Source organism: Oncorhynchus tshawytscha, linkage group LG05 (assembly GCF_018296145.1).
Source record: "Oncorhynchus tshawytscha isolate Ot180627B linkage group LG05, Otsh_v2.0, whole genome shotgun sequence".
Classification (NCBI taxonomy): Eukaryota; Metazoa; Chordata; class Actinopteri; order Salmoniformes; family Salmonidae; genus Oncorhynchus; species Oncorhynchus tshawytscha.
Window position 1 is genome coordinate 29,398,574 of NC_056433.1, and position 18,251 is coordinate 29,416,824.

The 18,251-nt window shown below is 46.0% G+C and overlaps 1 protein-coding gene across 1 annotated transcript in view; it reads left to right on the forward strand.

Moving 5' to 3' along the window:
* Nucleotides 1–1,061: 1,061 nt before the first annotated feature.
* gpr132b (G protein-coupled receptor 132b) overlaps nt 1,062–18,251 on the forward strand; it is a 30,762-nt gene continuing 13,572 nt past the window's right edge. Inside the window, exon 1 of the mRNA XM_024420610.2 lies at nt 1,062–1,206. Within this exon, the coding sequence (XP_024276378.1) occupies nt 1,164–1,206 (43 nt within the window). The 5' untranslated portion in view covers nt 1,062–1,163. The remainder of the gene's footprint in view (nt 1,207–18,251) is intronic.

Below are 18,251 nucleotides of genomic sequence, written 5' to 3' on the forward strand. Positions count from 1 at the left end.
CTGAACAGCCATTACAAACACAGGCTGTAAAACAGTGATCATTAAGGTCATTACAGAAAATACCAGACTGATACCTATCAGGATTATTTGTGAGGATAACATCAAGGAGAGTAAATTTTTCTGGGTGTTTGAAGTCATGCCTTGTGGAATTGGTAATAATCTGAGAAAGATTTAGGGAGTCCCATTGCTTTAGGACTTGGTCAGGTGGTTTAAGCATGTCCCAGTTTAGGTCGCCTAGCAGGACAAATTCAGACTTAGTGTAAGGGGCCAGGAGAGTGGTTAGGGCAGGTAGGGTACAGGCCGGTGCTGATGGAGGACGATAGCATCGAGCAACAGTCAACAAAGAGCTATTTGAAAGTTTAACGCTTACCAGAAAATCAAATTGTTTGGGGATAGACTTGGTGGAGACCCCCGAGCACTGAAGGTGATCCTTGGTAAAGATTGCCACCCCCAACTTTGGAAGGTCTGTCTTGCCGAAAAAGGTTATAACCAGGAAGGTTAACGTCAGAATTCAAAACACTCTTCCAGGTTAACCACATCTCAGTAATGACCAACACAGAAGTCTTTCTTTCGCCTTTTATCCTTTCAGTTTCTCTAGAGTTTAGGTTTTGAAAACATGGCTCAGGGTGGTCTTGTTTTTGGCCACGTTTTGTGCAATTCAGAACATCCCTAGCAGCTTTCCCACTAATCATTGCTATAGCATAAAGGCTATGGAATTACTCAATGTCATGGCCTTGGCTAAATGTTAACATTGTTGCCAATTATGACAGTGCTGGCTTACTCAATGTATTCCCTTCTGTTTTTACACAGAAGATTTAGTAAATTAATCATCAACAGATTACATTTTTTAAAAGTATTTTTAAAATGGTTTGTTTTTATATATATCTATATATATATATAATCTCCTGCTCATGTGTTTCTTTTTCAAGAAGTCAGTGCAATATATTTTTTAAGGTGGTAAGAGTACACTGGAGCAATACATCAATGATTTGTCACTTGTGGTATTACTATATTCTAACCACGTGACATTTCAGAGCGGGATCTTCCCCTGCGCACGTACTACTATCGTAGCGGATGTTTAAACAGCACTTTAACAGTATGCTTATGAATGTAGAATGAATGACAAAGGTGGAAGAAGCATGCTCTGTTTCAGGCAGTAATGAATGAAGACTGTTTACGGATTTCGAGAGATGTTACAGCAAAACGGTGAGTTTCTCTGACAAATGTTGAAATGTGTGATTGAGATAATTGTAACTTTTAAGAAATTATTGATTTAGCTAGCATTTAGCTCTGGTCCAGGTCCTTAGTGCGCCTTCCTCCGTAGTGAAAGGATACGCACTAACCGCCCTGATCCAGAGCTATCATGCAGCGTGCACTTCTGGATATTACGTTCTGACTGATATTATTATTTGCAACTTAGTTATCAGTTCAGTTTTATGGTATATCGTGCAGTGATTGGAAGTGTCGTTTTATATTTTGGTGATCGACTAATGAGAAAAACTCTAAAAATGTTATTTTTTATTTTTTTTGTCTTCGAGGATCATGCGGGGAAATGTAGGTACATTTATAGGTCACCTCAGTTACTGGTAGTTTGCTGTTATTGTAGCCTACATTTGCGTAAGGACATGAAATAAAATTGTGAGTTTATTGTTGGTTATTTGTTATTTATATTTTATTATAATAATATTTCAAAGCAACTGTGATTAATCATTCCAGACGGCTATGCATTATTAAGTGTTCAATAAGCAAAGTATAGCTGTTCACCTTGTTCGACTCGGTGGGTAGTTAAATGTTGTATACATTTTTTTTGTATAAACAACGAGATGATCAATATTTAATGAATAGTTTAAATGGTGAAAATTGTAAAATATTTTAAATCAGTCAGGTTGTTGTAGGAACCTTGCAGTGCATGTTGTTCATGTCAATTCATGTGATTAAATCTGTCGCATGAGCGCTCACGCACACTCAGCCGGTTATATCTCAACCTTATTCTCAGAATATTGTGTGTGCCATCAGGTAGGCTACGCTAGCCTAGACATAATAATAAGATAGTGTAGCACAACACGACCCACTTAGGTCTCCCATACAAACTGTCAAGTGAGTTGAAAGAGGCGCCTCCTCAAAAATCCCCTGAGCACCGAGATTAACGGTGGTGAAATGAATGTGCGCTACCGTCACTAATGGCAGGCGACACATAGGGCAAATGTTTCATTTTCTCGTAAAGTCATCGTGTTCATCCTTAACATAAATGTGTGTCAGGAAAGAGGGCATGTGACACAATGAAGACAAAGCCTTTACAGCAGGCGGAGGAGCCAGACCCTCTTCCAATATCGATCAAAAGTGTCTAGTCGGGTGGTAGATTCCCTTTCAGCACACAAACTCAGTTTCAGAGAAAATGGTCCAATATATGTAGTCTATGCACTTACTGAACCAGTGTGCTGGTCCATGGTTCTGTAGAAGCTACAGCTTCTGGGCTATGATTTATACATTCTGAATTGTAAATGCCATGCTAAATGCGTAGGTTACTTGTATTACTATGCATTAATGATTTAAATTTGCATTTGTTTTATATAGCCTATCTCCTAGTCTCGTTTGTCAGGCAGCAGTTCCCTGATGCCTATTTTCCCAACCTGGTTTCATAGTAGACGTAACATGGTAAATGTAAATCTGAGATACTCAAATTAGGGAGTTTCGAGTTCCAATCTAATGACTGACAATTTTAGCATTTTAGCTAATAAGCAACTTTTCCATTGCTTACTGTTTTTGGGCTACTTTGCAACTACTTAGCATGTTAGCTAACCCTTCTCCTAACCCTAATTTGTTACACTATAATACAGCATTTAATTTGTAACATATCATACCAAATGGGTGATGGACATCCAAAAAGTAATACATACCATACGAAACATAACATATCATATTAAATGGAGTGTCTTGGATTTACGTACAGAATAATACGGAATGCTCTGAGACCAGGTTGATTTTCCCAGTGCTCTAGTGATCCATTCATTCACCCCTCTCATCATAAATGTGACCAACCAGCATGATTCAGTCTTATGTAGCAAAATGTGAAATTGTGTTTTTCCATTGGATAAAAGTAGACTAGAAAATTGTATATCATACACTACAGTTAAGGAACAATGGGAAAGTAATTATGCTTTGAAAGTTGATGAACTTGTAACCCCACTTTTGAGAAAATGGCCCTTAAATATTTTGGCGCACCTACTGGAGTGCTCTTCTTTGTCTACTCAAAATCAAATCAAATTGTATTGGTCACATGCACCGAATACAACAGGTGTAGACCTTACAGTGAAATGCTTACTTACGAGCCCCTAACCAACAATGCAGTTTAAAAAAGTATGGATAAGAATAAGAAATAAAAGTGGCAAGTAATTAAAGAGCAGTAGTAAAATAACAATAGTGAGACTATATACATGGGGGGGTACCGGTACGGAGTCGATGTGTGGGGGCACTGGTTAGTTGAGGTAATATGTACATGAAGGTAGAGTTATTAAAGTGACTATGCATAGATAATAACAACAGAGTAGCAGCGGTGTAAAAGAGGGGGAGAGTGTGGGGGCCCAATGCAAATAGTCAGGGTAGCCATTTGATTAGGTGTTCAGGAGTCTTATGGCTTGGGGGTAGAAGCTGTTTACAAGCCTCTTGGACCTAGACTTGCCACTCCGGTACTGCTTGCAGACAGAGAGAACTTTGACAACTTTTAGGGCCTTCCTCTGACACCGCCTGGTATAGAGGTCCTGGATGGCAGGAAGCTTGGCCCCAGTGATGTACTGGGCCGTTCACACTACCCTCTGTAGTGCCTTGCGGTCGGAGGCTGAGCAGTTGCCATACCAGGCAGTGATGTAACCAGTCAGGATGCTCTCGATGGTGCAGCTGTAGAACCTTTTGAGGATCTGAGAACCAATGCGAAATATTTTCAGTCTCCTGAGGGGGAATAGATTTTGTTGTGCCCTCTTCACGACTGTCTTGATGTGCTTGGACCATGTTAGTTTGTTGGTGATGTGGACACCAAGGTACTTGAAGCTCTCAACCTGCTCCACTACAGCCCCGTCGATGAGAATGGGGGCGTGCTCAGTCCTCTTTTTCCTGTAGTCTACAATCATCTCCTTTGTTTTGATCACGTTGAGGGAGAGGTTGTTGTCCTGGCACCACAAGACCAGGTCTCTGACATCCTCCCTATAGGCTGCCTCGTCGTTGTCAATGATCAGGCCTACCACTGTTGTGTCATCGGCAAACTTAATGATGGTGTTGCAGTCATGAGTGAACAGTACAAGAGGGGACTGAGCACGCACCCCTGAGGGGCCCCAGTGTTGAGGATCAGCGCGGCGGATGTGTTGTTACCGACACTTACCACCTGGGGGCGGCCCGTCAGGAATTCCAGGATCCAGTCGCAGAGGGAGGTGTTTAGTCCCAGGGTCCTTAGCTTATTGATGAGCTTTGAGGGCACTATGGTGTTGAACGCTGAGCTGTAGTCAATCAACAGCATTCTCACATAGGTGTTCCTTTTGTCCAGGTGGGAAAGGGCAGTGTGGAGTGCAATTGCATCATCTGTGGATCTGTTGGGGCGGTATGCAAATTGAGGTGGGTCTAGGGTTTCTGGGAGAATGGTGTTGAGGTGAGCCATGACCAGCCTTTGAATACAGACATGAGTGCTACGGGTCGGTAGTCATTTAGGAAGGTTACCTTTGTGTTCTTGGGCACAGGCACTATGGTGGTCTGCTTGAAACATGTTGGTATTACAGACTCGGACAGGGAGAGGTTGAAAATGTCAGTGAAGACACCTGCCAGTTGTTCAGCGCATGCTCGCAGTACTCGTCCTGGTAATCCGTCTGGCCCTGCGGCTTTGTGAATGTTGACCTGTTTAAAGGTCTTACTCACATTGGTTGCGGAGAGCGTGATCACACAGTCTTCCAGAACAGCTGGTGCTCTCATGCATGTTTCAGTGTTATTTGCATCGAAGCGAGCATAGAAGTAGTTTAGCTCGTCTGGTAGGCTCGTGTCACTGGGCAGCTCTCGGCAATGCTTCCCTTTGTAGTCTGTAATGGTTTGCAAGCCCTGCCACATCCGACGAGCGTCAGAGCCGGTGTAGTATGATTCGATAATGCAAGAATGGCGCTGACAGAGATGGTTGCCTCGCTTCACGTTCTTAGGAAACTATGCAGTATTTTGTTTTTTTAATGTATTATTTCTTACATTGCTACCCCAGGAAATCTTAAGTCTTATTACATACAGCCGGGAAGAACTATTGGATATAAGAGCAACGTCAACTTACCAACATTACGACCAGGAATACGACTTTCCCAAAGTGGATCCTGTTTGGACCACCACCCAGGACAATGGATCGGATCCCAGTAGGCGACCCAAAACAACGACGCCGCAGAAGGGGCAGATGGAGCGGTCTTCTGGTCAGGCTCCGTAGACGGGCTCACCGCTCCAGAGTATACTACTTGCCAATATCCTGTCTCTTGACAACAAGGTAGACGAAATTCGAGCAAGGGTTGCCTTCCAGAGAGACATCAGAGATTGTAACATTCTCTGTTTCACAGAAATATGGCTCACTCTGGATATGTTATCAGAGTCGGTACAGCCACCCGGTTTCTTCATGCATTGCACCGACAGAAACAAACATCTCTATGCTAAGAAGAAAGGCGAGGGAGTATGCCGTATGATTAACGAGTCGTGGTGTGATCATGACAACATACAGGAACTCAAGTCCTTTTGTTCACCTGACCTAGAATTATTTACAATCAAATGCTGACTGCATTATCTACCAAGAGAATTATCTTCGATAATAAGTTGCTCGTTAACTTCATTGCACTCGATAATCGTTGCTACTCTAACTTCAGCTCCTAAATTTTACAGCATACACAGCCCTCCCTCACTCTCCTTTCGGCAAATCTGACCACGAATCCAATTTGTTGCTCCCAGCCTATAGACAGAAACTGTTCCAGATAGCCTCAGACAATAACATTGCGGTATATGCTGATTCGATGAGCGAGTTTATTAGCGAGTGCATCGGTGATGTTGTACCCACAGTGACTATTAAAACCTTCCCCAACCAGAAACCGTGGATTGACGGCAGCATTCGAGCAAAACTGAAGCGCGAACCACTGCTTTTAATCATGGCAAGGCAACCGGAAACATGACCAAATACAAACAGTGTAGCTATTCCCTTCGCAAGGCAATCAAACAAGCTAAGCATCAGTATGGAGACAAAGTAGAGTTGCAATTCAATGGCTCAGACATGAGACGTATGTGGCAGGGTCTATAGACAATCACGGATTACAGAAAGAAAACCAGCCCCATCGCAGACACCAACGTCTTGCTCCCAGACAAATTAAACAACTTCTTTGCTCAATTTGAGGACAATACAGTGCCACTGACACAGCCCGCTACCAAAGCCTGCGGGCTCTCCTTCACCGCGGCCAACATGAGTAAAATATTTAAACGTGTTAACCCTCGGAAGGCTGCCGGCCCAGACGGCATCCCTAGCCGCGTCCTCAGAGCATGCACAGACCAGCTGGCTGGTGTGTTTACGGACATATTCAATCAATCCCTATCCCAGTCTGCTGTTCCCACATGCTTCAAGAGGGCCAACAACATCTCCACCCCACTGATCCTCAACACTGGGGCCCCACAAGGGTGCGTTCTCAGCCCTCTCCTGTACTCCCTGTTCACCCATGACTGTGTGGCCATGCACACCTCCAACTCAGTCATCAAGTTTGCAGACGACACTACAGTGGTAGGCTTGATTACCAACAACGGCGAGACGGCCTACAGGGAGGAGGTGAGGGCCCTCGGAGTGTGGTGTCAGGAAAATAACCTCACACTCAATGTCAACAAAACAAATGAAATGATCGTGGACTTCAGGAAACAGCAGAGTGAGCACCCCCATATCCACATTGACGGGACAGTAGTGGAGAAGGTGGAAAGTTTTAAGTTCCTCGGCGTAAACATCACGGACAAACTGAAATGGTCCACCCACACAGACAGCGTGGTGAAGAAGGCGCAACAGTGCCCCTTCAACCTCAGGAGGCTGAGGAAATTTGGCTTGTCACCGAAAACACTCACAAACTTTTATAGATGAACAATTGAGAGCATCCTGTCGGGCTGTATCACCGCCTGATACAGGAACTGCTCCGGCCACAACTGTAAGGCTCTCCAGAGGGTAGTCAGGTCTGCACATCGCATCACCGGGGCAAACTACCTGCCCTCCTGACACCTACACCACCGATGTCACAGAAAGGCCAAAACGATAATCAAGGACAGCAACTACCTGTTCACCCCGCTATCATCCAGAAGGCAAGGTCATTACAGGTGCATCAAAGCTGGAACCGAGACTGAAAAACAGCTTCTATCTCAAGGACATCAGACTGTTAGACAGCCTTCACTAACATTGAGTGGCTGCTCCCAACATACTGACTCAAATCTCTAGCCACTTTAATAATTAAAAATTGGATGTAATAAATGTATCACTAGTCACTTTTAACAATGTCACTTTATATAATGTTTACATACCCTACATTACTCATCTCATATGTATATACTGTACTCTACACCATCTACTGCATCTTGCCTATGCCGCACAGCCATCGCTCATCCATATATTTATATATACATATTCTTTTTCATTCCTTTACACTTGTGTGTGTATAAGGTAGTTATTGTGAAATTGTTAGATTACTTGTTAGATATTACAGCACGGTTGGAACTAGAAGCACAAGCATTTCGCTACACTCGCATTAACATCTGCTAATCATGTGTATATGATCAATAACATTTTATTTTATTTAGTCCTGTATTGACGCTTTGCCTGTTTGATGGTTCGTCAAAGGGCATAGTGGGATTTCTTATAAGCTTCCGGGTTAGAGTTCCGCTCCTTGAAAGCTGCAGCTCTCGCCTTTAGCTAAGTGCGAATGTTTCCTGTAATCCATGGTGTCACGATTTACTAGGAGTGGTGGGTGGAATCAGGCGCAGAGAGCAGGGTTCAGTAGATTGTCAATTTATTCTCCGGCGCACAAAAAAGGTCACGCCAACACACAGGGCGCATACAATAGACCAGCCCAAACACAGGACCAAAATAGTCCGGAGAATAACCACACGAAAAAACCACCATACAACAGAGTAACAAAAACAATCCCGCACAAAACAAGGGCGGGAGAACCTACTATATATAAGGACACTAATTAAACTAAAATACACACAGGTGAAACTAATAAGACAAAACCAACAGTCAAACGAAAAAGGGATCGGTAGTGGCTAGTAGGACGGTGACGACGACCGCCGAGCACCACCCGAACAGGCAGGGGAGCCAACTTCGGCGGAAGTCGTGACAGTACCCCCCCCCCTGACACACGGCCACCGCAGTGCGCTGCCACCGGCCTCGAGGACGACCCGGAGGACGAGGTGCCGGGCAATCCGGGTGGAGGCGGTGGAAATCTCTCAGTAGAGAAGGGTCCAAAATGTCCCCCACCGGAACCCAGCATCTCTCCTCCGGACCGTACCCCTCCCAGTCCACGAGGTACTGTAGGCCCCCCACCCGGCGTCTCGAATCCAGAATGCCCCGAACCGTGTACGCCGGGGACCCCTCGATGTCCAGAGGGGGCGGAGGGACCTCAGGCACCTCACCTTCTTGCAGGGGACCAGCCACCACCGGCCTGAGGAGAGACACATGAAACAAGGGGTTAATACGGTAATACCTAGGAAGTTGTAACCTGTAACACACCTCGTTTATTCTCCTCAGGACTTTGAACGGCCCCACACACTGCGGCCCCAGCTTCCGACAGGGCAGGCGGAGGTGCAGGTTTCGGGTCGAGAGCCAGACCCTGTCCCCCGGTGCAAACACGGGGGCCTCACTGCGGTGCTGGTCAGCGCTCCTCTTCTGCCGTTCTCCCGCTAACCTTAGTGAATCCTGAACGGCTTTCCAGGTTTCCTTGGAGCGCTGTACCCATTCCTCCACCACAGGAGCCTCGGTCTGGCTCTGATGCCATGGGGCCAGGACCGGCTGGTAACCTAACACACACTCAAAAGGGGACAAGTTAGTTGAGGAGTGGCGTAGGGAGTTCTGAGCGAGTTCAGCCCAAGGAACATACCTTGCCCACTCACCAGGCCGGTCCCGGCAATAGGACCGCAGAAACCTGCCCACATCCTGGTTTACGCGCTCCACCTGCCCATTACTCTCGGGGTGAAAACCTGAGGTTAAACTGACAGAGACTCCCAGTCTCTCCATAAACGCCCTCCACACTCTGGACGTGAATTGGGGACCCCGATCAGAAACTATGTCCTCAGGCACCCCATAGTGCCGGAAGACATGGGTAAACAAGGCCTCCGCAGTCTGCAGGGCCGTAGGGAGACCGGGCAACGGGATGAGACGACAGGACTTAGAAAACCGATCCACAACGACCAGGATCGTAGTACTTCCCTGGGACGGGGGAAGGTCGGTAAGAAAGTCCACCGATAAGTGTGTCCATGGCCGTTGTGGAACGGGGAGGGGTTGTAATTTCCCTCTAGGCAGGTGCCGAGGAGCCTTGCTCTGAGCACACACTGAGCAGGAGGAGACATAAAATCTCACGTCTTTAGCCAGCGTGGGCCACCATTATCTCCTTCTAAGACTCCGCACTGTCCTCTCGATGCCAGGATGACCCGAGGAGGGGAGAGTATGAGCCCACCGGATCAGCTTATCCCGGACCCCCTCGGCACGTACTGAGTCCCCACTGGACACTTAGGGGGGGCCGGCTCTAACCGTGAGGCCTCCTCTATCTCAGCGTCCACCTCCCATACCACCGGTGCCACGAGACATGACGGTGGAATGATGGGAGTTGGCTCAACGGACCGCGTCTCGGTATCATAGAGGCGGGACAGCGCGTCGGCTTTGGTGTTTTGGGAGCCTGGCCGGTATGAGATGGTAAAACCTGATACCCGAAACCTGGTAAAAAACATGGCCCATCTAGCCTGACGTGGATTTAGTCTCCTCGCTGCCCGGATATACTCGAGATTACGATGGTCAGTCCAGATGAGAAAAGGGTGCTTAGCCCCCTCAAGCCAATGTCTCCACACCTTCAGAGCCTTGACTACAGCTAACAACTCCCGGTCCCCCACGTCATAGTTTCGCTCCACTGGACTGAGCTTGCTCGAAAAGAAAGCACACGGGCGGAGCTTGGGTGGCACGCCCGAGCGCTGGGACAGCACGGCCCCGACCCCTGCCTCGGACGTATCCACCTCCACTATGAACGCTAAAGAGGGGTCCGGATGCGCCAACACGGGCGCATTGGTGAACAGCTCTTTCAAATGACTGAAAGCTCTGCCCGCCTCTGCTGACCAACGCAAGCGCACCGGTCCTCCCTTCAGCAGTGAGGTGATGGGAGCAGCCACCTGACCAAAACCCTGGATAAACCTCCGGTAGTAATTGGCAAACCCTAAAAACCGCTGCACTTCTTTCACCGTGGTCGGAGTCGGCCAATTACGCACGGCTGTAACGCGGTCATCCTCCATCACCACCCCGGAGGTGGAAATACGATACCCCAGGAAGGAAACGGACTGTTTGAAAAACTCACATTTCTCCGCCTTGCAATACAGGTCATGCTCCAGCAGTCGCCCAAGTACCTTACGCACCAGAGACACATGCGCCGCACGGGTGGCAGAATAGATCAAGATGTCATCGATGTACACTACCACTCCCTGCCCGAGCAGGTCTCGGAGAATCTCATCTACGAAGTATTGGAAGACGGCTGGAACATTCTTCAACCCATATGGCATGACGCGGTACTCATAATGACCAGATGTAGTACTAAATGCGGTTTTCCACTCATCTCCTTCCCGGATACGCACCAGATTATACGCGCTCCTCAGGTGCAGTTTTGTGAAGAAGCGCGCCCCGTGAAATGATTCCACCGCCGTAGCGATGAGAGGTAGTGGGTAACTAAACCCCACTGTGATGGAATTTAGACCTCTATAATCAATGCACGGATGCAGACCTCCATCCTCCTTCTTCACAAAAAAGAAGCTTGAGGAGACGGGTGATGCGGAGGGCCGAATGTAGCCCTGTCCCAGCGATTCAGCAACATATGTTTCCATCGCTACCGTCTCCTCCTGGGACAATGGATACACGTGACTCCTAGGAAGTGCAGCGTTCTCCAGAAGGTTTATCGCGCAGTCCTCTTGACGATGGGGTGGTAATTGGGTCGCCCTCTTTTTACTGAAAGCGATAGCCAAATCGGCATATTCAGAGGGAATGCGCACGGTGGAAACCTGGTCTGGACTCTCCGCCGTAGTCGCACCAACGGCAACTCCTATACACCTACCTGAACACTCCTTTGACCACCCCTTAAGAGCCCCCTGTCGCCAGGAAATCACTGGGTTGGGTTGAGCTAGCCAGGGAATTCCCAAGACCACTGGAAACGCAGGTGAATCTATAAGGAACAGACTAATCTGCTCCATATGATCCCCCTGCGTTACCATGTCCAGCGGCACCGTAGCCTCCCTAACTACTCCTGACCCTAATGGTCGGCTATCTAAGGAGTGCACGGGGAAAGGTAGGTCTAACGACACCAGGGGAATCCCTAGTCTTAACGCGAGCCCACGATCCATGAAATTCCCAGCTGCGCCTGAATCGACTAGCGCCTTATGCTGTAGAGAGGAGGAAAAAAACAGGGAAAGAAGTCAACACATACATATGACCGACAGGAAGCTCTGGGTGAGTCTGGTGCTTACTCACCTGGGGTGATCGAGTAGTGCTCCGCCTGCCCTCCCGACTCCCAGACGAGTTTCTCCAGCACCGGTCGGCCGTGTGCCCTCGGCGACCACAACTGGTGCAGGAGGACACTCCTCCTCTGGTCCCCCTCGAAGCCGCCCCTCCTAATTCCATAGGGATAGGGGCAGGAGGGCTGGGAAGTGGAAACGACAGGACCTGATCCGAACGCACGCGGGCAGCCAGCAGGTTGTCGAGACGGATAGCCAAGTCAATGAGTTCATCCAGGGTGAAGGTGGTGTCCCGACATGCCAGCTCCCTGCAGACGTCCTCCCTGAGACTGCATCGGAAATGATCTATCAAGGCCCTGTCGTTCCACCCTGCTCCTGCGGCCAAGGTCCTGAACTCCAGAGCAAAGTCCTGTACGCTCCTCGTCTCCTGACGCAGGTGGAACAGCCGTTCACCCGCCGCCCGACCCTCTGGTGGATGGTCAAACACAGCTCAGAATCGGCGGGGGAACTCTGGGTAATTATCCCTCGCCGAGTCTGGACCATTCCACATTGCGTTGGCCCACTCGAGGGCTCGCCCAGTCAAGCAGGAGACGAGGGCGCTCACGCTCTCCTCTCCGGAGGGAGCAGGACGCACGGTAGCCAGGTATAGTTCCAGTTGGAGAAGGAAACCCTGGCACCCAGCCGCCGTTCCGTCATACTCCCATGGGAGCGTCAGCAGAAGAGCCCCGGAGCCAGATGTAGTTGCAGGAACAGGAGGTGCTGAAGGGGGGTGCTGGAGATGAGGTGGGAAGGCCACTCCTCTCCCATCGATCCATCCTCTCCATCATTTGGTCCATGGCCGAACCAATCCTGTGAAGCACGCTGGTGTGATGGAGGACCCTCTCCTCCATCGATGGGAGAGGAGACGCGACTGCTCCTGCTGATTCCATTGTTCAGGTGCGGGATTCTGTCACGATTTACAAGGAGTGGTGGGTGGAATCAGGCGCAGAGAGCAGGGTTCAGTAGATTGTCAATTTATTCTCCGGCGCACAAGAACGGTCACGCCAACACACAGGGCGCATACAATAGACCAGCCCAAGCACAGGACCAAAATAGTCCGGAGAATAACCACACGAAAAAAACACCATACAACAGAGTAACAAAAACAATCCTGCACAAAACAAGGGCGGGACAACCTACTATATATAAGGACACTAATTAAACTAAAATACACACAGGTGAAACTAATAAGACAAAACCAACAGACAAACGAAAAAGGGATCGGTAGTGGCTAGTAGGACGGTGACGACGACCACCGAGCACCACCCGAACAGGCAGGGGAGCCAACTTCGGCGGAAGTCGTGACACATGGCCTCTGGTTGGGGTATGTGCGTATGGTCACTGTGGGGACGACGTCATCGATGCACTTATTGATGAAGCCAATGACTGACGTGGTGTACTCCTCAATGCCATCGGAGGAATCCCGGAACATATCCCAGTCTGTGCTAGCAAAACAGTTCTGTAGCTTAGTATCTCTTTCATCTGACCACTTTTTTATTGATCTAGTAACTGGTGCTTCCTGCTTTAATTTTGGCTTGTAAGCAGGAATCAGGAGAATAGAATTATGATCAGATTTGCCAAATGGAGGGCGAGGGAGAGCTTTGTGTGTGTGTCTTTGTGTGTGGAGTAAAGGTGGTCCAGAGGTTTTTTTCCCCTCTGGTTGCACATGTAACATGCTGATAGAAATTTGGTGGAACAGATTTATCTTTCCCTGCATTAAAGTCCCCGGTGCCGCCTCTGGGTGAGTGTTTTCTTGTTTGCTTATGGTGGAATACAGTTCATTCAATGCTGTCTTAGTGCCAGCCTCTGACTGTGGTGGTATTTAAACAGCTACAAAAAAATACAGATGAAAACTCTCTAGGTAGATAGTGTGGTCTACAGCTTATCATGAGATACTCTACCTCAGGCGAGCAAACCCTCAAGACTTCCTTAGATATTGTGCACTAGCTGTTATTTACAAAAAGACATAGTCTGCTACTCCTTGTCTTACCAGACACCGCTGTTCTATCCTGCCGGTGCAGCGTATAACCAGTATGTTGATAGTGTCGTCGTTCAGCCACGGCTCTGTGAAGCATAAAATATTACAGTTTTGAATGTCCCGTTGTTAGTTTAATCTTCCGCGTAGATCGTCTATTTTATTGTCCAAAGATTGCACGTTTGCTAGCAGAATGGAAGGAAGTGGGGGTTTATTTGATCGCCTACGAATTCTCCGAAGGCAGCCCACCCTTTGGCCCCTTTTTTCTCCACCTCCTCTTCACTCAAATCACGGGGATCTGGGCCTTTTCCTAAGAAATCAGCATATTGTTTGCGTGCGTCGGGCTCGTCAAAGGAAAAAAAGGATTCTGACAGTCAGTGGTGAGTAATCGCGGTCCAGATATCCAGAAGTTATTTTCGGTCATTGGAGACGGTAGCGGCAACATTATGTACAAAATAAGTTAAAAAATAAGTTACAAACAAAAAACCAATCAGTTGGGAGCATGTGAAACGTCTGCCTTCTTTTCTGGTGCCATTTTAGTGAAGGTAGCTATGATATGGTCATTCAGCATTGTTCACACCCTCTTACACCTTAGCCCCAGCCATCTCTTTAAGGATTCACATGTGAGGCCATGTGCTAAACAGAGTGAATATGGTACTGTACTAAACAACCAACGATGTCAAGACTAAAGGCTGGTTTATACTACCTATCGACATGTCTGTAGAGGGTTGTCGCAGTGACATCATGAACATTCTATTGTCATCTGACATCAAACTTGTTGTTATGAAAAAGTATTAACACAAAATGACAGGCAGTCTGTTGGTTCAAAACAGCATAATTGGTGTATTTTAACACCAATAAACCTATCGTTTAAAATTGAGTTTAGTATATGTCAATCTAGCAAACCAGGCAACTAAAATAAACTTTCTAAACAAGGTTTTGGTTAGTTTCTAGTTTGTTAGCCAGTTCAAATAATGACCATATCATATCTGACAACGTCTTAACTATAACATATTTTTATTAATTATTACAGTAAAATAAACTCACAATAAGTTAATGGCGAGCTAATTATAGAAAATAACTTACGGCTGTGAGTGTGACGAAATAAAAGCAGGTCATTTTACTGGAGCATTTTAGAACTTGGACACTGTCTAGTTGTCCTAACATTATATCCCAATTTGACTTTGGTACAGATCATGATTTTCTTCACATTACTGTCTCTGGTAAGCACATACTATATCAAATAAAATACATGCTTATTTGTCACATGCACAGGATACAGAAGGTGTAAACGCTACAGTGAAATGGTTACTTGCATAGTGGAGCCTTTTGTTTAGACATGTAGGTAGGTAGCTAGCTAGCTATCCCAACTCATAACGTTACTTCCATGGATGAATCTGCAGGTAGCTAAAGCTAACCAACTATGTTCAATGTTAGCTAGCTGGCTAACATTGGGCTATAAACTAGTAATGCAAATGGCTTTCTGAGATACAAATAATATTACTAACATTAGCTAGTTAGCTAACAGTATTCTTTAACTTGCAATGTAAACATCTTTCTGAGAAAATTAGAAATGTATAATATCTGAAAATGTATGTAGCTAGACTCTCTTACCTGTGTGTATAGACAGTGAACACCTCCTTTTAAAAATGTTTTGTTGCCTTACAACCTGAAATGGAAACACATAAAATCAGACTATTTACACACGGATAACCTACAATGTCCAAGTGAAATTTTTTTCTTCAAAAAATCTCTCTAATAAACAGTAAAATAGCCTATTTGGATAGGTGAACACCCCCCAGAGTTAATACTTGGTGGAACCACCCTTTGCTTGAATTATAGCCACGAGTCTCTTTGAATACGTCTCTACTAACTTTGCAGACGTAGACTGTGCAATATTTGCCCATTCTTCTTTGCAGAATTGTTTAAGCTCAGTCAAATTGCATGGTGACCGCTCATGACTGCACCCTTCAAGTCCTTCCACAGATTCTCAATAGGATTTAGGTCGGGGCTCTGACTAGGTCACTCAAGGACTTTCACCTTATTTTCCTTCAGCCACTGTACAATTGCTTTGGCAGTGTGCTTTGTTTCATTGTCATGTTGAAACGTGAACCATCTTCCCATTTGTAACTTCCTGGCAGAGGGCTGCAGGTTCTCCTCAAGAATCTGTCGGTATTTTGCACTGTCCATTTTCCTTTCTATCCTGACAAGTGGTCCAGTCCCTGCTGAAGAGAACCACCCCCACAACAGGATGCTGCCACCACCGTGCTGTACTGTTGGCATGGTGTTCTTTGAGTGGGAATATTTATTGGGTTTTTGCCAGACATATCATTTTGCTTTCTGACCACAGCACCTTTTGCCACTTAGCCTCGGAATCTACAATGTGCATTTTGGCAAAGCTCAAACCAGACTTCGTGGCTTTTTTTGAGGACTGTTTTTTTTTTCTTGTCACCCTCCCATGGAGGCCAGATTAATGGAGCGCTTGTGATATTGTGGTCACATACACACATTGACCAGTCTTTGCCATAAAGGCCTGAAGCTCCTTCAAAGTCTCTATTGGCTTTTTGGTAGCCTCTGTGATCAGTCTCCTCCTTGCCGGTCATCCAGTTTGGAGGGACGGCCTGAACTATCCAGGGTCTGGGCGTCGCCATATGCCTTCCATTTCTTAATAATGGTCTTAACTGTGCTCCGAGGGATAGACAACGCCTTTTAAATCGTTTTATTTCCATCCCCTGACTTGTGCCTTTCCACAACTTTATCTCGTAGATCTTTTGAAAGTACCTTTCCGCCCGTAGTGGATTCTTTTCTTTGAATTGCACTACTAAGCAGTGGAGTCCTGTATGAACAACTGCTTTTATTCTGAACTAATCAAAGTCACTACAATTGATCACAGATGGAAGTAAATTAGCTTGATTTGTTATCTGGAAGGTTTTTGGTTATACCTCAGAAAATGTGAAATTGCAATTCTAATTCTTATTCAAGTAGGGTATTTTACTGTTTTACTTTTAATACATTTAAATATTTATTTTTCTCCGCTTGGATATTGTGGGTTACTGTGTGTAAATAAAGCCTGAAATGTCAAATGTTGTGTTTTCATTTCAGGCTCTAAGGCAACAAAACATTTTGAAAGGGGGTGGTGACTTTCTATACCCACTGTACATGGATGACCGCTTCTCCCTCTCTTTCACGGATGCCATGGTTGCCCTTCGTTTGAAGATGTATAAAACACCTGTCTCCGGATTACAACAGCCTTCTGTGTGTTCTATTTTCAACTCCTTCCGCATATTTGCAATCAAACGGCAGAATTTTCTCCATCTCTTTAGCTGTCATGCTCTGCTTCCACTGGGCAGAGCTAGCAGGAAGGTTCTTGTCTTTTTCTGTGGTCAAACCAACAAGGCTCATAATTGAACAATTTTATTCGTATTTACAGATGGCAATGAAAGTTCACATGTTCCAGAAGGCATTTCTGCCAAAAAACACATTTTAATAAAAATAAATTTATGTTAAAGTGAAATGCCTGTCCTGTGAAGTAGTGACGTGCAACATACACCTAATTTCCTGAAACGAGTCACAAATGTAACTGGGAAATTAACAATTTTATTATTTAAGCATCCATCTTGAACAGCCATAGGGTAAAAATTCTGCTCTGCCACACAGGAGAGTGTTGCTTTAGTGTTGCTCTTGTAAAAATGTAATTGGTTTAACAAGGCTTCTTGACCCACACTCATTTCAGAAGTATTTTTTGATCAAGTAAAGACTGAGCTGGTCCAATTTGTTAATTTCTCCTCTGCACATCACAGGGACTGAGTCAACTCTGTAGCTGCAGGGTTAAATCTTTTTCAGTTAAAAAGACAAAAGCAAGATGTAACACACTCTTTGGCTGCGTCTTTGCCTTAAAAGTGCAGTTTAACTGCTTAGAGTGCAGTTTAATTATATAACTGCTTTGACACAATCACTCAACAATTCCACTGTATAGAATAACACAAGTCACTCTCTAATATTAAGGAAGTCTCGGGTTCTGCTCACCTGAGTTAGAATACCTCATGATAAGCTGTAGACCACACTATTTACCAAGATCATTTTTATGTATATTTTTGTACTATTTACCACCACAAACTGATGCTGGCACTAAGACCGCACTCAACAGGCTTTATAGGGCCATAAGCAAAAAATAAATAAATGCTCACCAAGAGGCAACGCTCCTAGTGGCCGGTGTCTTTATGTGGTCTGATGAAGCGGATGCTAAACTACACGCCTGTTTCACTAGACCAGACAGGAAAATGTTCTGAGATTCATCCGATGGCATTGAAGAGTTTAGCACATCAGTCACTGGTTTCATTAATAAGTGCATCAACGACGTTGTCCCCACATTGACCAAATATACATATCCCAACCAGAAGCCATGGATTACAGGCAACATCCGCACTGAGCTAAGCTAACGCTGCCGCTTTCAATGAGTGGGACACTAATCTAGACCATTATAAGAAATCCTTCTACACCCTCCAACGAACCGTCAATA